The 26,233-nt window shown below is 36.7% G+C and overlaps 1 protein-coding gene across 1 annotated transcript; it reads right to left on the bottom strand.

The window, feature by feature from the left end:
• Window positions 1–400: 400 nt before the first annotated feature.
• LOC311093755 (uncharacterized protein) lies at window positions 401–13,510 on the bottom strand. The gene is made up of 14 exons (XM_084131355.1): window positions 13,389–13,510; window positions 12,719–12,755; window positions 12,543–12,614; window positions 11,037–11,170; window positions 9,308–9,421; window positions 9,167–9,224; window positions 8,127–8,177; window positions 7,243–8,037; window positions 5,062–5,220; window positions 4,753–4,895; window positions 3,579–3,692; window positions 3,418–3,475; window positions 3,256–3,339; window positions 401–2,166 (listed from the first exon to the last, which is right to left on the bottom strand). The coding sequence occupies exons 2-14, from the start codon at window positions 12,741–12,743 to the stop codon at window positions 1,484–1,486; spliced, it is 2,490 nt and encodes an 829-aa protein (XP_083987481.1). The 5' UTR covers window positions 12,744–12,755; window positions 13,389–13,510; the 3' UTR covers window positions 401–1,483.
• Window positions 13,511–26,233: the final 12,723 nt, after the last annotated feature.

The raw sequence follows: 26,233 nt of genomic DNA, 5'->3' as shown, positions 1-26,233 counted from the left end.
ATGAATACAAATTAATAGACAAATTACAAAAGTCTCTTTTCTTGAATCCTTTTGCTACTCGTTTTAATGCAAAATTACTGTTCGCTTAAGCAAGTGTTGGATCAGACTACTAAGGGATTTGTTTAAACTAAAAAAACACTATTATACAGTCTCTTTTTTTGCACGTTACATTAAGTTATTAAAGTATAGTGCTACTATAGATTGTGCTTAATTACATAAAACTAAACCTAACCCTATAGTAAGTTCATGTAGTTAATTATTATTACTCAGTACTTACATGTATAATTACACTGATTTATACTTCATTTTAGGGTGTCCATGTTACAAAGATGTTTAAATACTCTCATCAACTTGGTTATAAAATACAGACTAAATATGTAACATACAAAAAAATGATAGGTCTGTGAAAACAAGTTTTTTATTTAGAAATAGGAATTTACTGTTAAAACAATCAGTTACAATAAAAATAATTAGATTTTAGTACTTGTGATAACAAACTTAAAATTCAATGACAGCAAGTGACAAAACATTTAGAAATACTGGATTAAACAAGTATTGACTTAACATTAAACTTTTGTCTCTCTAAATTAATTTTAAAGAATATGAATTGTCAGTAACACTGAAAATTACAAAAGAAAATAAACTTGAATTACATGTAATGCTTGTAAACCAGATCCATTGTTCATGGATTCTAAAACATACATTTGAACCAAGGATAACATGCATTTTACATGTATAACCAAAACAACTATTTGAATTATTAAGCTGTATTTAGAAATCTGAAGAAAAAAAACACACAATAGGCTTCTATCATTTGTGCTGCTTTAGTTAATGCAGGTTAATCCATTGAATTTGTCTTTTGATGATGTGAAAATCTGAGTTTTAAAAAATCTTTTTTTGTAGATTTTTCATCAACATAATTCATTTAACTTCCTCTATCAAAAAAACATTGATTATTTGTTGGTTAATACCATTTTGAGATATATATGTATGCGCGCGTGCGTGTGTGTGTATACACATACATACATACATACACACACATTTATATAAACATACACGCATCTCAAAATAATTGATACAACAACTACAAAGCAGGTATTATCCAACAAATAATCAATGTTTTTTTGATAGAGGAAGTTAAATGAATTATGTTGATGAAAAATCTACAAAAAGAAGTTAAAACTTTTCACATCATCAAAAGATGATTAACTAAAAACGCACAAACATATAGTTTTTATATATATCGTATAAATGAAGTAGAAGCCCTTTTTTGTGGTTTTTTTCCAGATTTCTAAATACAGCTTAATAATTCAGTGATGGTTCAGTCAATTTTTTTTTTACCAACGGCACAAAATCTGCTTAAAAAAAAAAGAAAAAAAAAAGACATAAATACAGTTTGGATTGAATTCTAATGCAAAATCTTCTCAAAAAAATGCTCAAACTATTTGTTCCTGACGCTGAAGTGCTGGAAGACTCATTCTCATCAGTACTGCATGTAACCTTCACACCAAGGATGATCACTTCCATACTGGTTTTGCCTCATCGCAATCCATTCGTTGTTATAGAAGGACCAGTCCTGCCCCGGCCAATCAGCATACGTGACAGCGACCGCCTCCTCCACCGAACCACAGTCCTTAGGCCTGATATAAGGGTCAATCTTCTGAATGGCTTGAGATTGGTCAAACTGCCCCGAGTATGCATACTGAGCAGGATTCATGAACTGATCCTCAAACACACGGCTGTCTGTGTGCGAGACCACCTCCGTGTGTGTGGGAATGTCCGTCTGAGCGAGCACATGTCCTTCAGGATACTGCTGTGTGTTCTCGCAGTGTATTGTGTGTGGGCGTCGCTCAGGATGTGTGTTCGTCACATCATCATCATCCTCCACACATGTTGACGCACGGCTCTGGCCCTCGATCTCCGGCGCCACTGTGACCGTGTCTCTTAGAGAAGTTCTCTCAATCACGACGGGTCCCTCCTGCAGTGACAGGCTTACCTTAAACACAGGGTTCTTTACTTTGTTGGTGCTCTTGACATGCTTAGGATGGTCATTCTTCATTTTTTTGGCCATCTGATGAGTTGGAGGTCCATCCGGAGCTTTAATAGGCCATTTCTCAGAAGGGGGCAGCAGAGACTCGGCTGGGCGTTTCAGAGTCTGACTGGGACCTTTAGAAATAGATGAATATGTTATTATCTGCCTGTAACTCTTTTCTTTGTCTTGTTTTCCAGTATGAATATTACACGATCCTTGAAAAATTACTTCAGGAGTAATATTAGATAAAATAATGAAGAAAAAAAAGGCACTTTCTTATCCAGTTGTGTGCAATATTTATACATTTATTTATCTTTAAGGAATATTCTTATTTATCTTGTTAGTGTTGGTTAAAACCCCAACCCAGAAATGAGCGACTCTCCCCCCCTTTTTTATAAAAGACTTTCCTTGTTTACAAAAATGTAGCATGTTTTCTATTTTAGAATAATACTTGAATTATTTCATTCTTTTTTTCTTACCCCAATGGTAAATATTATTTTTCATGTTTTAAGTATAAACCTCACTAACTGTTTTTAGATTTATGCTTAAATCAAGGAAAAAGTATTTAGACTGAATATAAGATACATTATATTCTCTGAAATATAGAGATCGATATATTAACCTTGTAACCTTTAAATGTTTTGTCATTTAAAACATTTTTCCCCATAAATCATTATTATTGGTCGCACTTTGCGTCTGTCTGTGAGTTTAGCAAATATTTAACCATTGAAAAGCATTAAAAAGAGCTTGCAACTAAACCTCGTAACTCCATTGGATCCTCAAACTGTCAGTCAAACCTCATAACTCCACCCACCTCTATCATGAATGAAGTGTCACACACACATTTTGGAGCGTCTCTGCTTGTTTGCAATGAGAAGGAGGAGGAAATTTTCTTTACTTTAGAAACACGAGATATATATATATATATAGGCTGATGTTTTATGTATTTGAAGAGCAGAGAAGAGTGTCTTAGTCTAGCATTTGTCGTCGAGTCACAGCCAATATTGTCTTAAATAGCATTTTATCTTTTATAACATGAGATTTTGTTCAAGTGACAGAAGAAACTGAGCGACTAAACATAGCATCAATAAACTTTATAACCTGAAAGTTGATGAAAACACAGTGCTAATGTAAATCTAATGATGGACAAAGAATGCATATGTCTGACATTCACGGGTCAAAAACCTCGTAACTTGATTTAGATATTACACACACACACACACCTGTGGTTTTGTCAGTTCTATCCTTGAAAGACAGCAGATCTGATCTCCACTCCACACCAGCTCCACAGTTCAACACATTCATACCTTTTTGGTAAAAAAAAGGAGAATTGTGGCTCTCACTGACAAAGTATAAAGTATTTTGCTTTCATCTGCTGTACTTACACCATTGATAATCCTTGTGTAGTACATCACTTATGAGACATGCTGACAACCTCATCACCTTCAGAACAAGATGAAATTACCAAACAGCTCTACACAATCACATCTAAATCCAATAAGGCTATGAAAATCACATAAGTTTATAATATGAACATAGGTAGTACCTTTATTTGTCCTCTTCCGTCCTCTTTCTCCAGCTGAATAGCAATGTCCTCAAGCATCTCATTTGTGTGGCAGCGTTTACGCTTTATAGGCAGGAGCTGCGGGTGGAGAACTTTCTGCCAACATGAAGATATTTGCATGAGCAGCAACTACAAATATGGTGCCAGTATAAAGCATAAGGTAGAAATATACAAAAGTACTGTGCAAAAGTCTTAGGCATGTTAATACCCCCCCAACATACAATCATATAATATATTATGTTAATAAATAAAAGTTATTTATATATTTTGCTGTAGTGTGTCAGTAGGAAATATCAGTTTACATTTCCAAACATTCTTTTTGCCATTAATTGTAATAATCCAGTGAGATTTGTGTATGCACAAGGAGTCTGACAACAGCCGGTATGATCTGATCTCACCATCATCGAGTCCGTCTGTGATTACATGAAGAAACAGAAAAAACTGAGACAGACTAAATCCAGAAGAACTGCGGGAACGTCTCCGAGACGCTTGAAGAAACCTTCCTGCAAAGCTCCCTGTAAAACTATGCGCAAGTGTACCTGGACAAAAGCCGTTTTAAACGCAAAGGGTCGTTACACCATATATTGATCTGAATAAGTTAATAGAAGTTAAATCATAAATAAATTCAATTTGTGATTTTCTTTTTGAAAGCATTCTCACTTTACAGCATTTTAACACAAGTGCCAGTGCTTTTCCCAGTACTGTAGTTTTGCAGGAAGGTTTCTTCAAGCGTCTCGGAGACGTTCCCGCAGTTCTTCTGGATTTAGTCTGTCTCAGTTTCTTCATGTAATCACAGACGGACTCGATGATGGTGAGATCAGATCATACCGGCTGTTGTCAGACTCCTTGTGCATACACAAATCTCACTGGATTATTACAATTAATGGCAAAAAAATTTTTGGAAATGTAAACTGATAATTCCTACTGACACACGACAGCAAAAGATATAAATAACTGACTTAAAACCTTTTTTGGGGGGGGGGGATATTAACATGCCTAAGACTTTTGCACAGTACTGTATATATATTTTTCAATAATTAAAGCTAATCATTTAATCACAGGCATTATTGGGGAGTTTCAGCACCTTTAACTAGACTAGAAATGACTAGAAATGTATATTTGTGCATGTCACATTATATACACTGTAAACACTTACTAGGTAGTTTCGCTGATGGTAACAGCTAGTCAAGTGGCTGAATATTTTATTATTCTTCAGCTTCATAGCACACAACTGACACAGGTAACAGCATGGCGGTGGATTCCCGTCCACACTCTGGCACTTGATAACCGCTTGTAGACCTGTGACAAACATGCTCACACACAGTTTAGTGCAGTGAATTTGAATCAAGGCATCATCTTTTGTACGTGACTACTGTGCTAAATTACCTAAATTGTTCATTTGTTTAGTTTATTCTTAATTTCATCTGGGGTGCACTGAGATCACACACCATGTGGCTGCACTCACCGATAAGAGGCTTTCGACCCTTGTAGTTTTCTATAAAATCCTCAAGGGACTCAACTTGATCAGAAGAGCTTTGAGTCTGAGCAAGAGGCGACTGGGCAATTGGGTTTTGTGAGAACAGAAAGACGTCCTTTTCTTCAAAGCTGTCTGATTGAGCCTCCACTGTAAATATAAATGAGAAATAAAGTAAAATATTGATATTGTAAAATATATGTTCAATAAGAATGTGCGCAACATTTATCATATTCAACTAAAGAAATCAGTATCTGGTTGTGTAACTTATACATTTATAATTACACTTTTCCATTGGGATAACCATTACATCCCAACCATGGGATTAAATTAAAGTATATTTGATAATAAAGTTGCACAATTATTGTAGCTGTGGGTTACAAGTCTCTTTTGCTCGCCAAGCCTGAATTTATTGGATACAAAAAATACAGTAAAAATAGTAATATTGTGAATTATTACAATGTAAAATAACCATTTTCTTTAATATATTTTAAAATGTAATTTATTCCTGTGATCAAAGCTGAATTTTCAGCATCATTACTCCAGTCTTCAGTGTCACATGATCCTTCAGAAATCATTCTAATATGATGATTTGGCGCTCGCATTTCTCATTACTATCAATGTTGAAAACAGTTTTAATATTTTTGTGGAAATGATGATGCAAACCAAGAAAGTTTAGCATTTATTTGAATCAGAAATATTTTGCAACATTATAAATGACTGTTTTATTAAAGGGATACTTCACCGATTAGCATTAAGCTTTGTATCTATCAGTAGAAACCTGGTAGTATTTTTGAATGACCGTGCTTCCCTCCCTCATGTCCCCCTGAGACGCGAGATTTCTGTATTGTGTGTCTGGAAAAAAACCTCTGATGATGCAAAAATGGTAATTTTGCGTCATCGGAGGCTTTTTTGTCCAGAGGCGAGAGACTACAGCCAGTAGGAGGAGCTCGTTCCGCATGTGTTCAACCCGTCCATAGGGGGATCACACGATAAAACGCCGTCTTTTCAGTTTCGAGTAGCAGAGAATGTCTAATAAGGCGAGAAGTTCCACTCTCAGTAAACTTCCGGCTTCTGAACTGGTTGCAGTTCCACTCTGGCTCCATATGAGGGCGCTCACAGGACGAGTGCAGAATGAATGGAGGTCTATGGCGCTATACTCCTCAAAATCCACTTTTCTCAGGATATAATTTTTTGTCTATTAATTTAAAGGTTGTATTCGAAAGGAGATGCAAAGAAATTACACATTGCTGGGTGTTAGATTTTTTAGAGTCACTTATTTGCTTTAAAAAGTCTTTTAAAATGTCAATGACGTCATACACATCGTACGACCAGAGATACTGCTTTACGGCAATCCTTCAGTCGCTTTGGTGCTTTCGCGCTCTGCACTTTCTTTTCACTCGAGGCATCGACAACACAGCTGACACAGGGAAACACACAACACAGCTGACACAGGGAAATACACGTGCTAGACGAGTTTTTGTTTTGTTTGTTTCTGGTCCCGCTTCGGATGCCACGATGCCATCAAGCGGTATCTCTGGTCGTAATCAGTCCTTCACTGACCAATCAGCGTTCATTAGCAGAATGCTAGCGTGTTATGGGCAACAACAACTCAACCTGTAAGAAATCGAAAGGACATAAGTACTCGTTCATTCAACTTTCGACCTATAACCCATGTTGAACTTGCAAAACCTACAATCAAATCTGAGATTTCTCAACGGCAATCGGGTGAAAGAGACAAATTTAGCCGTCTAGCCCCATAGACTCCCATTCATTCTGCACTCATGGCGATCGACCCCCAGTGGAACTGGGGTAGCCTAGTTGTATCATTTCTTCCGATACTGCCCTCTGTAACCGGTAGGCGTGGCTTGGGAGTGTCCTCGTAGGGCAGCGAAGCAAGTGCATTCTGGGAGTTGTAGTCTTTCATCCACATGAGCCAAAAATACATTTTCTGGCTTTTCTCAGTCTAGAAGGCACCAACTTCTAAAATAATTTCACATTTCTACTACATAAATGACCCAATTTAAATACACATTCATCTTTCCAGCGGTGAAATATCCCTTTAATAAAAGTAATAATTTCTTCAAAAGAAATCTAAATATAGCATGTTCCAAATAAAGTGCAAATCAAAACATTGTAATGAGAGTTTAAAAAAACAAAAAAGTACACTACCACATGCTAGCCGGTTGATGACGACTGGTTCCTTTGGATTAGCCTCATCATTCCACTGATTTGAACCGTGCGTCGCAGCTGGGTCCAATGCTTTTGTTAGCATCTGGGTTCTGATGAGCTTGATAACACTGGTAATCTCCACATCCCTGACAGGCTCTGGACTATCAGGTGAGCTTTCATTTATGAAAAATCTACGGCTGCTTGTTAGACTCTGCGTTATCTCTGGTGCCATGTTGCTCACTGGTGTTTGCAGCTGGGCTTCATACGGCGTGGTTTGGGCCAGATGCAGAGGATGTGCTTCATAGCTGACTCCAAATGAATGCATGACATTATTCCCAACTTCTTCACTAGCATGCAAGGTGTCATTCTTGAAAGCTATTCTAATGGGGCTCCACTGTCTTGATGGTGTTATGACAGTGATTGGCCTCGTTTCAGTGAGACACTGGTTTTCAGATGGCATCACATTTGGTTGTAGACTCTGATTTCTGTCTGCGATCAGAGGTTGATCCTGATTTATGTGTTGGCTGAAGGCTGGAGATGGGGAGCTTTCTAGACAAGATACTGTAGATGAAACATGAGAATCCACAAGACTCTGATGTGTAGATGCCTCCTGGCATCTGAGTAATGGTTTGACAGGACCTGCGGTTCTAGGGGGCGATGCGTTTAGTGTTGGATTGGTTGAGACCGTTTGAGGTTCAATCATATTTGGTGTTGTAGATACAGATTGTGTTGGGAACAAACATCCTGAAGTTAGAAGTTGTGCAGTCCCATCTGTGTATCCAGACTCTCGCTGCCCTAGATACATTAAAATATACCAAACATGTTTCAATATCTAATTACTACAGTATATCAGAACAGATTAAGTCACATTACAGTATGCATACCTTCAGACGGGCTGTTTCGCTGATTCTTAATTGTGTTCATCTGAGCAAAAGCTAAGAAAATTGAGGAAAGAGTGTGATGAGGGTTACAGGTAGACATGTCAAAAACACTGTTTAGAGTCCAGTAAGCATTTAGTACCAAGTGACAAAATGTGAAAATGGCCAAATCTGATGTGAACTACTGTAAACGGCAATGCTGAACTAAACTAAAAACTAAAAGTCACTCTAGATAGAAGATTCTGCTAAATTAATAAATGTAAACTACATTAAACTTCTGTATCAACAGGCTTCAAACAACATAATTCAACAAAAAACAAGATAATTAAAGCTGCAAGCAGCATTTATCGGGCTTCAAGCATTTAAGGCCTTTAAGCACATAAGCATCAAAAGACAAAGTTTTATTTAGCAAACTTTTAAACACTGACATCATAGATGGAAAAGACCATTTACAGCCAATACAGGCAATTTACCATTTTCCATTATTAATCTAGAGAGTCCAGAGAATTGTCCTAGACTGGTTTGGTTCCGATCGGGCGAAAAACCAGGGACTAGTTCGCAAAAGTAGGTTTTGGACAAAATTCGACATAGCAGAAAATTTTCCCTGCCTAAATCGAAATTGGAGATACACATTTGGTCACCAGTCAGCCAGGGATCACAGTGGTGTAAGACACTTGAGTCTAGGACAAACGGTCTAAGAGTTTTGGACGATTTTGTACTTTTGGTTGCTGTAGCGCCAGCTATGGGCCAATCGGGGTCATACTCTCATAGGTTCTCCCCAAATTGAGGCCTACCATCTGGCCAGGTTTCAAGTCTCTAGGCCTTATGGTTTGGCCTGCACGATGCGTTTTACAAATCCTTACAATTACAATAGGGTTTCAGCATTTCATGCTTGAACCCCTAAATATATCTGAGATGATCGCTCTTATTTTACTCATAGCTTTGCTTGAAAAATATAAATAGAAAAAGTTTTTTTTTAATTGCAGCCATTTTAAGTGTTGAATGAAGGCGAATTGGAGCAATAAGACAAGACATAAAAGACAGACCATCAGTGACAGGCAATGATGTCATCGTGTTGTAGATGACTTCATCCACATGCAGAACCTTATGAGAGAAAATGGAAGGTTAGTGAAGCTGTATTTTAATATATAACAAAACTATTTTGATACTCCACAGTTTTATTTTACCTGTACATCACCTGTTCCCTCCCTCTTTTCAACTATTTTTGCGATATCCATGAGAGGCCGAGCCAGAAGAGTCAGGTCTGTGTAATCTCTCCACCCACACGCATGGTGATATTTCTGTTACGGAAAATCCCCAAAAAAACTATTACATAAGAAAACTGACGAGATGACAGACGGTGGAATTTTTTTTATAGATTAATCATTTAATCATGGTTATTTGATCTAATCGCAAATATTTGCAATAACCCCATTAATTGTGCAGTTTACATTTCAATCACATTTTGCCAAAGAATATATATATATATATATAAAAAAAACTGTTGTAAAGATTAAAATTATTTATTATTTTTGTTATTATATACAATTCCAAGGGGAAAAAATTATGTATAAGGCTTGCACTGTAAGTGACATGAATGAAATGATTTGTATGACAAGTAATTATGATCGTGACAGAAGTTAATAAACACAAAGACATCTGAGGCAAACTGCACAAGAGAAGAAAAGAAGCACAGTTTTAAAGCTACAAGATATAATATTGATAAAACTAATGATAATATGCCGTGAGTGATGGCGTTTCTAGATTCTGATCACAACAATAAAAAACTTAAAAGCAAATGTCATATTTGCTTAAAGGTGTTATACAGTAGTCAACATTTGAAGTGGATCAAAAGCAAAGTTGTCCTAAGACAAGAACGGGTATTGTTCAAAATTCATGTATAACTTTGATGAAAGGTTTTGATCCACTTCAGATGTTGACTACTGTAGCTTCTGTCGTAGAAAGTCTTCTCTCTTTCAAAAGACATCTCAGTTCGGGAGTTTCCAAATGCTAAAACAGAACTGACCGCTAACAATCCCAATCACAACTTCTGTTTCATGCAGTTCATGACCAATGACCTCATTCACATGTTCTCCTCCTATTCTTCAATTATTTCATTATCTTCTTGCTTTCTTTTCAATAGTGGCACACATAAAATTACTTTATTTATAAAAAAATTTTTTAATAATTTTTCTTTACAAGATTACACTTAAAAAAAAATTCCAATATTGCTAGAAAATACAAATTAAAGATGAATATATGCAGATGTAATATTCTCATACAGTGGATAGACTGGTAGTTTCTTGATTCTGCTCATATTGCTCCCAATCCATTCTACAAAATATACTGTATTTCTATAATAAAATTATACTGTACTTCTGCATGGAAGTGGTCATGGAAGCACAAGAGAATTGTGTATATACAGTATTAAAGAGAGTAAATTAATTAAGAGTGCATTGAGGAAAATCTAAACAAAATTATACAATAAAACAATTGTAAACAATAAATATGCTAAACAAATCAAAACATACTTAATAACGATACTTAATGTAAGAAAAGCAAAACATGAAAGAAAAGTAAATTATCATAAAATCATATATTTTCATATTTCCTTATATATAAAATATAGAAGAAAACAGAAGAAACTACGGAGCCCTTAAAGGGACATGGTGGTGGAAAAATAATAATAATAAAAAGCAAAATATTAAATAGGAGGAAAAAGTCAATGCTTTTGCGTTCGCTCACAAAAACATTTGTATTCCTCCGAGAAACATTGTGTTCACTTGCAAAAGCATTGACTTATTATTTTTCCTCCCATTTCATATCTTATTTTTCACCATGTCTCTTTAGTTGCTCTGTAAGAATGTGTCATCTCAAGTTAAATATCTTTAAAATATAAAAATCTCAATATCTTACTATGTAATTGTATCTGTGAATGCTGCCCATGATGTGGTTTCTGATGTCAGGCTTGGTTATTCTCAGAAAGCAGACATCACAGAAGTACAGTGCAGGCTGACAGTATGTCAACACCTCAGTGATGGAGTTCAGACCTGAAACATGTAAAGCAGATTTCAGATGTTTTCTTAACTAAGGGCGGGTGTGTACACACTTGTAGTTCGTTTTGCTTGGTTCGTTTGGTCCGGACTAAAAACAACAACAAAGAAAGCATTAGTCCTGGGGCCTGTACCATAAAGCCGGTTTAGGTGGCTATGTTTCAGTTTAGTTTGCGCCAACCCTGGGTTTTAGGCACCATGAAAGTGGTTTGGCTTTTAGCAGTGTTCGTCGCCATAGTAACTTACGCTCAACGGCTAACCTGGTCCGGCTCAGGTTATGTTCCAGGTAAGAGATCTCAAACCGAAATTGGACCAATCAGCTGTGAGCAAAGGATAAAGTCACTCCACCAGTTTCTACTCCAAATTAAAGGTCATGATTTTTAAAGGGATACTCCACTTTTTTTGGAAATAGGCTCATTTTACAACTCCCCCAGAGTTAAACAGTTGAGTTTTACTGTTTTCGAATCCATTCAGCCGATCTCTGGGTCTGGCGGTACCACTTTTAGCATAGCTTAGCATAGATCATTGAATCGGACAGGACCATTAGCATCTCTCTAAAAAAAATGACCAAAGAGTTTCGATATTTTTCCTATTTAAAACTTGACTCTTCTGTAGTTACATCGTGTACTAAGACAGACGGAAAATGTAAAGTTGCGATTTTCGAGGCTGATATGGCTAGGAACTATACTCTCATTCCTGCGTAATAATCAAGAGACTTTGCTGCCGTACCATGGGTGCAGCAGGCGTAATGATATGACGCAGCCGGAGTTCGGCTGAATGGATTCGAAAACGGTAAAACTCAACTGTTTAACTCTGGGGGAGTTGTAAAATGAGCCTATTTCCAAAAAAAGTGGAGTATCCCTTTAAAGACAAAATCATCTGCCTTTCAGTAAAACTTTTTTAGAATAATAATATTGTAAGATTTAGATATTATTCATGTAATTATTAATCAATCACACGTACAATTTTAGTTTATCAATTATTTTTACGCACGGTTTAAATAAATATATAAAGGTAATATAAATACGCTTTAGAATCAACAGATTAAGCTATAAAAAGACTACATGTGAGTTTAAAAGTTCAATTCTCTCAATCAACTGTAAAAACTAACTTCACAATTTTTCCTTGCACTGATATAGCAAGACTTTTTCTTTCAGTTGTCCTCTTTCATAGACAGCTATTTGGTATCAGCCATCATGGTACGGGCCCCGGGTCTGCTTAGCATTCACACCGGCATTTTATGTTCACAACCTTATTGGTTGGCTTTTATGATGTATATTTCGAGATGGAACTTACCGAGCATCCAAAACAATGCCACACTTACAGTTTTAATCGAACCAAACATGATTGATGTTGTAATGTCTCTCACCAATGATGGGCTGTTCTCTGTTCTGATTGTGCAGATATGAACGTATGGCATTATACAGTTGACTGTGGCACCCTGGAACACAATTCACTACAATTAGGGCATACAACTAGGGCATAATATATAATATGATAGCAGGAGTGTGTGAGTGTGCAAGAAGAATCAGTGACAGAACAAACCTGTCGAGCTGCTGGAAGACAGCATAACTGAACTGGACTGCAGTGAAACGAAAATACCAAAGAATCAACATGAAGGCGAAAGAGAGAAACAACAACACACAGTTAACTTGCAAGCTACATTCAGAATAGCATACTAACATCATAGTCTTACTTTATCTGCAGTGTACAGTATGTGTATACTGTGTGGAGCTGAAATATGTTTATCTTTGATCACGTGTGCTGTTTTACAAACTATTTTAACAACGCAAGAATTACATCTCGAACGAAATATATGACATTTGTTGTCTTTGTTTAAAAAACAAAACAAAACAAAAACAAAAAAATCAACGGATTCTCACTAAACCGTAACCCGATGATATTGAATACGACTTTGAATTAGTTGGCGAACATGTCAGTAATTGCAACCTATCGTTGGTTGTTCTTACTCTAATCATAACTGTTAGAACTTATAGTTGATTAATAAAGAGAAAACGGCTATAAACCCAACATGACGGCAAACAGCCTACAAGCACGTAACGTTAACGTAAAAGTAAAAGCCTGAACGGACCGCTACCACAAAAGCACGTGCGATTAGCTTGTCGATTACAATCCGATACAGCTCTGAACTCTGCACACAAAAACAGATAAGAAGTGGTTTATCAAAGGGTTAAATGATAATCCGCGTGCCTACCTGTACTTTATTCTGTTGTGGGGTAAATGCACGCGCGCAACCCTGAGAGGTTTGGAGGTGTGCATAGCATCGTGAATATTCATTAACGCGTCAGCACTACTTCGTGTATATTCATGCTCACGAATCTTGTTTCCTGTGGTGAAACTACGAATGAAGAAACAAAACTCTTCTAGACAAACTTTCAAGAGCTAAAAAAGAATTGAAATGTGAAGCAAACTCAATCACACTGATGGACACAATTGCACAATTTGCATTCGTTGGTTGTTGTTGTTGTTTAAATAATCAATGCACATATTTAAATATGCAAAAAAATGTATTTCTAATTTTGCATCTTATGCATTGTCTTTAGATTTCAGATTTTAGGAATGAATAGTTTTACTTAGCCTATTTAGTGTGTTTTGTAATGTGTTCTCCTTCCCCTTTAAGGCTGAGGAAGTGAAAAACTATCCATTCCAAAAATTCTGTTGTCTCTCTGAAGGCCGGTGTTAAGATAAATGTTTGCATCTCCTTTTCTGTCTATCTAATCATTTCTTGTAGGCTACACCCTGTTTAGTCACACGCTGGTAAAACGTGCTACTTATTATCCATAAGGAGTAATGTTGCGTATGGTATAATCCAAGGGCGTAGATTTGGTTTGAACATTGGGGGGGTTGAAGTTTGGGTATGCCTCCTGATGCCTCCTTTTCATGTGATCATGGTATAAATATATAAGTATCTCCCCCCCACAAATTACGACCCTGGTATAATCATGAATGGAGTTGTTTGTCTCTCTATGGACTCTTTCAGCTCAGCTGACAGTCTCCTTTCTTTCCTATATGGACTTGTTATTTTATTTGTTGGTTTCAGTCTTCGTTCTGATATCCAATTTTATGTATCATATATATTTAAATATGCAAGATTTTTATTTCTAATTCTTTGCATCTTATGCATTGTCTTTAGATTTCAGATTTTAGGAATCTTTTCTTATTTAGTGTGTTTTGTAATGTGATCTCCTTCCCCTTCAAGGCTGAGGAAGTGATAAACTATCTACAAATTCTGTGTTGTCTCTCTGAAGGCCGGTGTGACCTTGTCAGTGTCAACTTGGCAGTGGATTAAAGAAAATAATTACTGCTACTTTAATAACCAGTTCAAGAATCTCCTAAATGAGCATTTCTTAATCTGTCTCAGAGGCCCGTACCACTTCCCTCTTTATCTATTCTTAAGACAAATGTTTCCAGGCACTATGCTTAACTAGGCAGAACTGGAAAGCAGGTCACTGACACACAGATGTACTTCTGGTAGAAACAAGCAGATGATACAACTCACTTGTGAGCTACCAAATTATATTTATTATATAGTCTATAGTTAATCACAGTCTTCTTAAGTGCATTTATTCATGCCATGTTTTATCTGAGAGGCGACCTGAGGGTGACCCAACAGAGGAATGCTTTTAACCCCCATATAGTGCAACTATGCCTGGGGTCATGCACTGCAAAAAATAATAAAAAAATAAAGATTCTCTTACTCAGTATTTTTGTCTTGTTTTCCAGTACAAATATCGAAACATTCTTAAATCAAGATACATTTACTTAAGACTTGTTTTCTGAGAAAAATCATTAAAATTGAGTGAGTTTATGCCTGAAATAAGAAGAAAAAACTGCCAGTGGTTTCAGAGAACTTTCTTAGCTACTCCTTCAGGTTTATCCTCTTGATTCATTGCTGCATGCTACATTAATGAGGAGAATGTTTCAATAAGTCTGTGTGAAGGTTGTTTTCTGTCATATCTCTATGTTTTGATTCACTCCTTTGCAGCTGGTTGAGGTCTGTCCTGATTACAGGCAACCCTGAATAAGAAAGAAACTATGTTTGTTTTAACAGTGCACAGTAAAAAAAAACAAAAAACGTTGGGTTATTATTATTTTTAACCCAACTGTTGGGTTACACATATTGGGTCACTATGTTGGGTTATTTTCCAAAAAATATTGGGTCATTCTGAAAATCGTTTTCTAAAAATTTCTAGTAACAACCCAGCTGTTGGGTTAAATTGGCTATATATAGTGACAGACAGTAAACATAAAGAAGCTGCTGCATCCTGATTATGAAAGGTAAGTCATGCAAAAAGTTTGATATTAGCAAATTATTATTACTGGCCATTATAATAATCATCTACAAGCCTGTTTTCTCCTGAAGTCCAAGTCTTTCAAAACAAAATTCGATAAAAGCATTGATCTTTATGGAATGCTGTGACGTCAACGATCTCCAAGTGACCGTGTATAAATTTCATGATACATATACTCCAGATTGCTGAGGAAAGCTTGTGAACCTAAAAAAATCTGCTTACTTTTATCAAAATCGTTCCAAACATGTGGCTAACATACATACATACTGTAGATGCATATATACATATATGTATATATGCAATTTCATGAATGAATTGAGCTGTAATTACTTACCATCAAGACAGTCCATCACAGAGCTCGCACACACAGAAATACACACATTATGTCTGAATAATATTATTCAGACATAATGTGTGTATTTCTGTGTGTGCGAGCTCTGTGATGGACTGTCTTGATGGTAAGTAATTACAGCTCAATTCATTCATGAAAACTATCCAAACAATTTTTTAACATTATCAAGTGCTCAAAGGTCATACAGAACCTTATAGTTTGGCAATTAAAATGTATGCTAAATACAGACTTCTGTAAGTGTCCATTCTTAACCATGTATGAAATCGGTGTCTTGTTTTGTAACAGAAAGTCATATTTTGATTTGAAACCCCATAACATTTTCCTGAGATGTTTATTTATTAAGAACAATTTAAAAATGTGTCCGATTTAAATGATCATTACAAAATATTATCATATTTCTATAAGAGTTTTAAATTTGACAACTAAATTAATCTCAGTCATTTTTAAAGTCCAAGGAGAGGCAGTTGTCATTGTGAAACTTCCAAACATTTGGTATCTCTGAAAACCCCTGAATGTGCTCTTTACAGGACATTCAGACTAAAACTATGACATGTCAGAGAAATTCACTAAAATATAATGTCCACTACAGAGGACAAAAGTCTATCTCTAGACTCTTAGGCCAGTGTTTTTAAACCCTGTTCATGCAGGCACACCTATACTGTACACCACACATCTCCCAACTCTTCCTAATCAATCACACCTGAATAAACTCATCAGCCTGTTAGTAGTGTAAGAACTGATTTTCCTGCTAAAACAAAACACACCCTGCAATAAAGCCATAAAATGCACCCTGGACAGCAGATAGCAAACACAGAGCACAGAACCTTGTCCTGCCCAAACTTATCTCCTTGTCCCCTTATTTGACTTCAACTCATCCCCCCTTTCCCTCTTCAAGTCACTGAAAGTTCATTAAGAATGTCTATATGTCACATATGGTGTATCTTGTGAATATGTTGTTTTTTCCTTTTCATGTTTGGTATCATTTTAAGTGTCTCAGTGCGATTGGTAAAATGGTCTTAATTTCATTGCAGTCATTGGTTTAATGAGAAAGATTGAGACCTTAGGAGAATCCTGTTTCTCCTCTCTGGCTGATATCTCTTTACGATATCTCCTGAAACCAGGTGCTACCCCCCTGGGGGACATGGATTGGCCCAAACAACTCTAAACAACATTTGTATAACCCTTTTGTTCTGGTCTGGTACTTAAGGCGAGGTGACAGAGCAGACTTTGGGACTCTTTACCAGGCATCCCCCATACAGTAATGTATGTCAGTATTTTCCTGTTGGAAAGCCCTGACACATTACTGTGTGTCTCTGTCAGGAAAACATTACTTACTTTTAGAGTCATCTTTGAGTAAATGATGTCATATATTTTCTGAATTGGCTTTTAATCATTTACTTCTGTAATTGGCATGATATATTTTTACCTGACAAATAAATGTTACATCTTGATTTATTCTGAAGTTTTCTGAAATCATTATTTTAGTAGATTATGAGTAGGCTGGTGCTACCGCAGCTCTGTGTCCAGGATAGGTCAAACTAAAGGCGCATATGAACGGAGCAGTAGCACGTCATCTGAAGACCTTTTGACTTGGCAAGTTGTACAGAAGTGGCTAAATAAACTACACTTTTTTGTATGCGTGAGCAGTAGGCAACCGACTTAAGAGGTATTAGCAAACCCTGCACCCTCTGACCAAGATCAGACTGGCGAGGCTGTGTCCGTGAGATCCACGAAAACCCGGGGCGTGTGACTCTCTGCGGCATCGGGTCCCTTAGTGAATTAATAATTGAAAGTATGGGATAATCAGAATAATCAAAGATCTAAATTAATTCATAATCAATATTTATGATTATTTTCTAATCAGAAATACAATCTAAATTTGATTGTCATTTGAAATTGGAGTCAGATTAAGCGTAGAGCTAAAGTAATACTAAAACTAAATTCCAATAAATTAAGTGAACTTCACTGGAGCGCTGAAAAGACATACACGCAGTATCCCTTCGCCAGGCCGTTGGATTCCGTCGTTGGGCCAATGGATGGTCCTTACAGTAGAGACTCCAAGACCAGAAATATACGGGTCGGATAAGGGAGACATCAAAAATGTGCACTTGGTGTGGCTCCAGGAGCAGGGTTAAGAAACACAGCTCTAGAGGACATAAAACATCTCTAATTATGGTGCCATAAAACAAACTGAATACACTATTGTTCAAAAAGTTTCATCTTTGCAGATTACATTTTTTGCAATTTAAAGTCTTTGATATGTAATTTACTGCTTTTGTGGTAAATCACCCATGATAATTTGTTCAGAAGGTTTTAACTGAAGGGAATAACTGAAATGAAATGACTTATTACCTTTATCCACTGAAAATACACAGGGCTTGTGTGTTGTAAAGAATAGTTTCATGAGGCCACTCCCGTTGTGGGTGTGCATTACAAGACAACTACAACAGGTGAGTTACAATTAAAGATGTTGAATGTGGAGCTACTTTCTTTCTAGGAGTTGGAAGAAAGTCTGTATATAGTGACTGCACAATGTGGAGATATAAAAAGGGCAAACAGCTTGTAAGAGCAGATCTGTGGGGGAAAAGCAGGAGGGGTTGATGCTGTAGCAAACGCGCTGCGGAAAGCTGATGTTTTTAATCGAAACACTGAATATTCTTCAGAAATTTGGTCCCAGCTGTCCATTTGATGAGGACATACAAAAAAATCGTCTCTGGTTATGGGTGGCCTGGACAAAAAACCGCAAAGGCCTGAGAGACAGAATACATCTGACCACTGAAGAAAGCAAAATGATGACTGGGACAGAGGGAATGGAGTCAGGAGATCAAGGTAAAATAAAAAATGAAGTCACAATACTAAAAGACCTGTTAAGAGAAATGTTTTCCAATGGGCTTATTAGATATTTATTGAATTATAAGTAGTAGTTTTATTATTCATTTTACTAAACAAAAGCCTTAAGTGTTGGGAAGGGAATCTAAATCGAATCATTCTCTCTACACTATGTCAGTATTAAATTATTTTTTTAAGAATATGTGATTTTTCAAGAATTGCTTAATGTATCTATAGTTATATCTAAATGTATCTAAATATCAGAGGTTGTGTCCTTCATTTGTGTCAGATAACATTCACCACTGATCATGCCATCAATAAAAGACCAAACAAAGTCACTTTTTTGCTTGCGTTAAAAAATACATTATTTCAGGAATAGGTGAGACCGTAATCTCTAGTGGGGGAAAAAAAACGTATGTCAAAATGTATTTAAAATACATTTATTTCATACTAAGTATACTACAAATCCATTGCCATATGTACTGACATATCGCTTGAGACTTACTGATATCAATATTTTAATTAAACTTTATTTGGAGTACTTTATTGCACAATGCACATTTCTTAATATTAAGCCTAAATGTGTTTTAATATCACTATTAGTATAATAGTCCAGTCATTTTATGAAAAAAGGTTGAACAAATTGGCAACTTCCTGCCTCTATGTATTAATGCTCATGGGTAGCCTAAATGGGTCCCATTCAAACATTAAGTATTTTACTGTTATATGTCAACAAGATTCAACAAGACATTTTCACCTGGCTAGACCCAATGTTGAGATCTGTTGTGGTATTTATGCAAATTAGCACATACGTAATTAGATTATGCACCGTTTGTCCATGTTAACAAACAATTTCAAAAAACTTGTAATACATTTTTTGTTTGTCTTGATGTAAGTAATCAACTCAGTAATTTTCATGGTGATATCTAAAGGTTAAAATTTTTACCCTATTCACGTAAGAAAGAGAATTAATAGGCGTATGAATAGGCTATATTTGGGTCTTTTTCGAAACTTTCCCCTAATGGGATTCTTCTGGGCTTTTTTTTTCTTACTCAGGACATATTGAGGATACAAAATCAGTTTGCTTCTGTTGCAATTTGTTCACGGTTGACCCCCATTTTGGCTTAAAATGACTATAAGGATGGTATGGTATGATCTGATCTAATATCAGTCTTTAAATGCAAGATATTTAAAGTGTTGGCTACCTAAAGTATACTTGCAATAGTTACACTTTAGCACAATCAAATATACTTAACTCTTGTGCGTCAATTAAAAAAAGTTACATAGGTCCATAGTGGACAAAAATGCCCGTGTTAAAAAACTGTCATAACATTTTTAAGCTTGGGAACACAGACTTAAATCTGGTCTCATTTTGAAAGGAGATCCATGGAAGATTATTGTAGAAGTGAAACCAAAAAAATGTTATAGAGGTTTAAGTATATGAAAATGATTTATGAACACTATTTTGTATCAAATCTAAACAAGTCGTGCTCCAAATTTGAAGTTGATATCTCAATGAGCTTTCAGTAAGATTTTGTTAGGGTACAGTACCAGATTTTCTCCATTGAATGCCAGCAAAGCTCCACTGGTGCACACAGTGATTGGATTTATGATTTGCAGTAGTTGCAGTAGAGTTTTTCTCTCTCAAATATTACAAGCACACAAACAAACACACAAACAATTTGTTTTTTATTACACATACAAACCACACTCTGACATCAACACACTCACACAATTATAGCTGCATAATTTATGCAGTTGGCTCTGTATTATGCCTATATAAGTTGCTTTATAGGCCAAACCTGAGAAAATGGCACCATCTGGTAATAAATAGTAAAATTTGAAATGTTGAAGCCTTTCCAACAGAATGAAAGCCTATTAACAAAGATTGCAGCCTTTTGTAGTTAAATGGCCCTGTGATTAAAAATGCACAGGTCCTGAATGGAACTATTTTGTACCTATAGTGTAAAATAGTTTTTTTTTTTAAAGGAAATGGGGGTGAAATAGTAAACTTCCAGTAAAAATACACACCTGTGCCAAAATTCATGCAGTTGCCATTAACACTGGCAAAATTATCAAAAAATACTAAAAAAAAGACAAATGTCCATAAGGTCGCACAAGTATATCTTAAGTTGGACCACAGAACTATTTCCAGATAACTAAAGTCTATTAGTACAAAATTAGTTGTTCCAGTTTAGCAGACTTTAAGTATATGAATTTACTATACCAAAAGTACAATTGCATGGTATTTATATAAAATATATAAATATGTAAATGTATTTTACACTTAGCACAAAATAAATGTATTTCCAATACATGTTGGTATATTTATTTTTCACTAGAGATCATAATAGGAATCTGTAGTTGAAGTTGGATCATGTAGTATTTAATCTAAAATGTGTTTGGAAATTGATTAATTGTTCGACCACAGGTACGGAAATGACAGACGTGAAAACCCAGTATGATACAGAGGTTCTGGAAAGGGAGAGAGGCGCAAAACATCTGGATCCAGGCACTGACTCGGACGCAACAAATCTGGAGCCCGACAGGTCAGGGGGTCTGAACGATACACCTGAGGCCACCAAGGTAGAGGAGAGAGAGCCTGGACTAAATGTTTGGAGACAATGTCCAAGGGTGAGAAGAACATTTTATATCACTATGGAGAGGGAAAGTTGGAATATGATCAGAGCCCTGAAAGGGTCCTCAAAATTAAGACCACCTTGGACGAGCTGTCTGTACAACTGCTTTAAAAAAGAAAATCCATGCTGTACTCTCTCGTTTAAATACCAACATGTCAAGGCTCCCAAAAGCAGAAAAAGAAATAATCCATATTTACGCATTTCAGCAGTCTGCACATTCCCTTCGTGCAAAGCCCAATACTCTTTCATAATGCAAAAAAACCCTGAAAAAAAACCAGACAAAGATGTGAAGATCTTAGTCCATCAAACTGGAGACATACAACACAAACTCTCAGAAAAAAAGTGTAGGCCAGCAACCAACCTAAAAAGAGGGAATATAGCAAAGGCCTTAATCCATGGACCCAGTCATCATTTCTACACCAGACTTCAATCAACACCAACGGAGCAACTCTTGGCTGGAAACATGACTGAGTGTCTCAGTAAAAATGTGTTGAAGGTAATCGGCTCTGAAATGAGGAGAAAAGAATCCGTCCACAAGGACGTCCTAATGGAAGTTTACTTGATGCAAACAATCCTCAAGGAATGTGACGCCAAATATTTCAAGATACCAGGCTACATACAACACTGTAGCATGAATCCATTCATTGTCCATTTGTACACCGAGCTTGGCATCAGCATTCTTGTGCATCACTTGCGGAGTAGGTCTCCTGTGTCCCTCTATCTAGATTCCACCGGAGGAGTCGTCTCGAAAATACCAGACCAGCCGAAGCGTGTGCTCTACTATGCACTCGCTCTTCCAGGAAAGCCTCGAGATGCACCACCTCTTCCCATCCTAGAAATGCTATCCAATGATCACTCTGTACCACCAATCACATTTTGGCTTATGCAATTTGCATTGCATTTGACAAAATACACACAAGTCCCTATTCACCAGGTAGAGACTGATTACAGCTGGGCTTTAATACAGAGTGTGATGCTTGCTTTTAACAAAGAGCACATCATCTCATACCTCAACAGAGCATTTGACATTTGCATGGGTAAGAAATCCTGGGATGACATCAAGTCACACACTGTCTTGCACATTTGCTCTGCGCATATATTAAAAGCAGTCAAACAGGCAGTCTCTAGGCAAACGGATGACAAAGGACTGAGAGAATTTGCCATGTTTGCTTTTGCAAGACTCCAAAATGCCAGTTCCATGACCGAATCAAGAATCGTGTTCAGGGCATTATGTACACTGCTCACAACCCCACGAAACACAAGAAGTGTCAAAGACAGTCTGAGTATTCTGGAAAGTGTGATTTCAAGATCCAAAAAGGATACCTTGGAAGAAAGCGTCCAGTCTGAAGACTGGGAGATGTGGGAAGGTGAAGACCGAAAGCATGCATCAGGCATCATAGGCAGCTCACCATTCTCTGCTTATTTTCAGCAGGTCCTGAAAGAGGTGAAGGAACAAGTGGCAGGTGAGACGCGTTTGGCAAAGGAGGACAACTCGTACTTTTGTCCAGGCATCATCGATGTCCTCTTTGATAGTTACCTTGCCATTTTCCCTCTTTGGAGTGGCTTGCTTTTGGGAGATCTGAGGAGGTATGGATCACATGAACAGGACATGGTACTACCAAAAACAAGAGATACCAACTGTCACATAGAAAGGTGGTTCGGGATTGTTAAACATTCCATAATGCATGGCAAGAAGAAAGTCAGACCGGGAACCTTCTTAAGGAAAATGTATCAATCTCTGCAAGCAAGATATACGGAGCATATCATTCAACACAAACTCTCCCGAGAGCTGTTGCTCAAACCTCTGCCACCTGGGAACCTGGATCAGTCTCGAGAAACTTGGATGAAGAGGAATGAAGAACGTTTCCCAGCCATCAAATCCAAATTCTTCTCTGTTCCACAAAACGTGCCCGTTCCTCAAAAGAAGAAGAAAAAACGGATCCGCAAGGATGTGACAAAGATCCAGAAAAGTTCAAGTCCTGACCCATTTCACTGTCATGCAGAGGCTCTCCCTGTAGAGGAAGAGGTAATTAAGTTAGTACAACAAATAAAACTATATATTGCATATATTCAGGGAAGATATTATTTACTGTATGAAGTTCATGTCATTCACAGATTGACATGCTATGGACAAAACCGCCCAATGAGCTGGTGGTAGCCATTGTTAAGTCTGACAATCAAAATCTGGAGTTCCTGTTACACCACAAGGAGTTCCTGACACTGAAGCCGCACGGATGGTTATTTGGAGAGGTACGCAGCAACAAAGAGATACAGTTAATACAAAATTGTGCAACTAAATATTTTCTAAATGTTTTTCTCAATGTACAGGTGAAACTAGAAATTAGAATATCGTGCAAAAGTTTGTGTATTTCAGTAATTCAAATTAAAAGATGAAACTAATATTTTTAGTATATATAACTATATAGCTTACATATGCATGATTATACTTTTCAGAGAGCTGACATTTCTGTGTTTAAAATCCTTTTTTTTATTGATTTCATGTAATATTCAAATTTTCAGAGATTTTGAATTTGGGGTTTTCATAAGCTGTAAGCCATAATCATCCAAATTATAACTTTTGCACAATATTCTAATTTTTCGAGTTTCACCTGTACTAATTGAAATAAATGGAATAATTGCAATGCTTTATCCCTTTTTTTTTCCAGACGATTGAGTGCTATTTAAGAGCTGTACTTAATGCGAAGGGTGCAAATCTCTACCAGCTGAGCCATTACGCTACATATGTCATTTTAAATGGCACAAGGGAGCAGATGGCACGGCAAAGATTGAGAAAAGTGAGTGCAACTATGATTCTGCAATTTTACATATATTTTACAGTACACGGATATGAAATTTTTCATTTCTGATATACAGGTCAACTTTGAGCAATATGATGGGGTCATCTCTGTTGTAAATATCAAATACATACACTGGAGGTTTGTGGTAAGTATAAAGATTGCAAATAATAATATTGTGTAGTATGAACCATTACAGATAAACATGGATACACCCATAAATAGATGTTTTATCTTTTCAGACATTTAATTGAATTACTAGTTAATCTTGTTTTTTTTCTATTTAGTATGTACATGCTATAACGAACACCATTTTCGTGCTTGACCCTCAATGTGGCACTAATGAGATGGAAGAAGCCACACAAGCGTGCCAAAAATTTGGGTATGTTAGCTTGTTTAAAACAAACTGTAACTTTTTATGCCTGGTTCAGATTACACAATTTTTTTTTGTCTGTTACGATCGTCACTGTGTCAGATTACACGATTTTGACTCCTAAAATCTTGTCATGTCTTGGACAAGAAACATGTCAGACTACACAACCTTTCCGACCAGTCATCACGTGCCGTCACACACACACACACACACACACACACACACACACACACACACACACACACACACACACACACACACACACACACACACACACACAGACACACATACACACACACACACACAGACACACACACACACACACACACATATGGAAAGCCAAGAGGGCCAAAAACACGTGAATTTTAACACGTATTTAACACGTATATCACGCGTATTTACCAAGGGGCAACATTCTAATCTGAAAAATGAAGCCTACCCGGAAGTGCGAAAAACTGCAATACATTGAAAATCCGCTAGAGGAAGGTCCCAAAAGGGAGCAAATGTCCATAGACCCCATGTTAAAATGTCCGTTTTCACAGCATAAATTCATGTTTTTACAGGTTGGTCCCATGGACTTTTATTGTATTTTTCAATAGCTTCCGAGTGCCTGACAACTGTGAGGGGGGTGAATTTTTTTCTAACTCGTTAGTTTAGATCGTATTTAGATATAAAATGTATGACAAATAAGGGCGTGGTTAACTTTGATTGACAGCTTGATTGACAGCTGATAACGAGCATAGGCTGTGCCAAGGAGAATGACAACATAAGAAGCGCCATTTTTTAATATACAGTTGAAATATAATACTAATGTTTTTGAATCATGAAATGTAGTTTTAAGAGTTTTTCAGGCGAGAATGTAGTTGTTTAAAGCTCAAATCTGTGGTTTATTTATAAAGATTTATGAAAATTTTATCCAGTTGTGAGATCCAGACGATCACTGGGCGCTCGGTGCTCATGTACCCCGCCTGGAACAGCCTTTCCTCGGCTAGTCGTTCTGACATTTGCCGCTGACTCTGGCGTCTCTGTAGTGGTTAAACATGAGATATAATTCGTCTTGTGTATATCTAACGGGCGATTTTTGGTCTTGTGAATCTATAATTTGTTCCCTGGCCAATCGTTTTGGCTGAGGGGAAGTTTCATAAGTTAACTTTACCGTTGTATGGTTAGACTAGAGCGCTGACTTTGTATGTTTGACTGAACTGTTTGCTTTATTTGTATAGCTTCTTGTACCATTTACTTATACTTTTATAATGGCTAATATTGATAAAACTGAAATTTAACAAAAAGAGACTGGGTTGAGTTTTGTCATTTTAAATTTTAATACAACGAAGATGATCTGTAATGTTGTTTACTGCAACATCTGTTGTTTAGTACAAATGCACATATTGCCTGGACCATATTAAAATGTTTAATATTTTTATATTATATTTAAACGAAAAGCGGCAGGTTTGTGTTTTATATTTCGTTTTGTTATAAATAGGCAAACGTTATATGCAGTGAATATAATCAATATGCGTTGCCTGAACCACATTTGTGTGGCTATAATGTTTAAGATTTCTTTAAATGAAAACGAAAAGAGTTAGTGTGGTGCTGAGTGTAGCTGAGTGACGTTCGCTGTTCTGTACTTGGAATAACCGGACTCGTGTCCTTTACCCATATATGGATTGGCCAGAAGGTGGGCGGGGTTAGGATTTCCCAAGATTTTCCAAGATGGCGCCGCCCATACCCCCCATAAACGGCTTCAAAACCGTTCTTC

The sequence above is a fragment of the Abramis brama genome (genome assembly GCF_963993115.1).
Source record: "Abramis brama genome assembly, chromosome: 12".
Taxonomy (NCBI): domain Eukaryota; kingdom Metazoa; phylum Chordata; class Actinopteri; order Cypriniformes; family Leuciscidae; genus Abramis; species Abramis brama.
The sequence above is the reverse complement of the archived record's forward strand: the minus strand, read 5'-3'. Positions and strand labels throughout refer to the sequence as shown.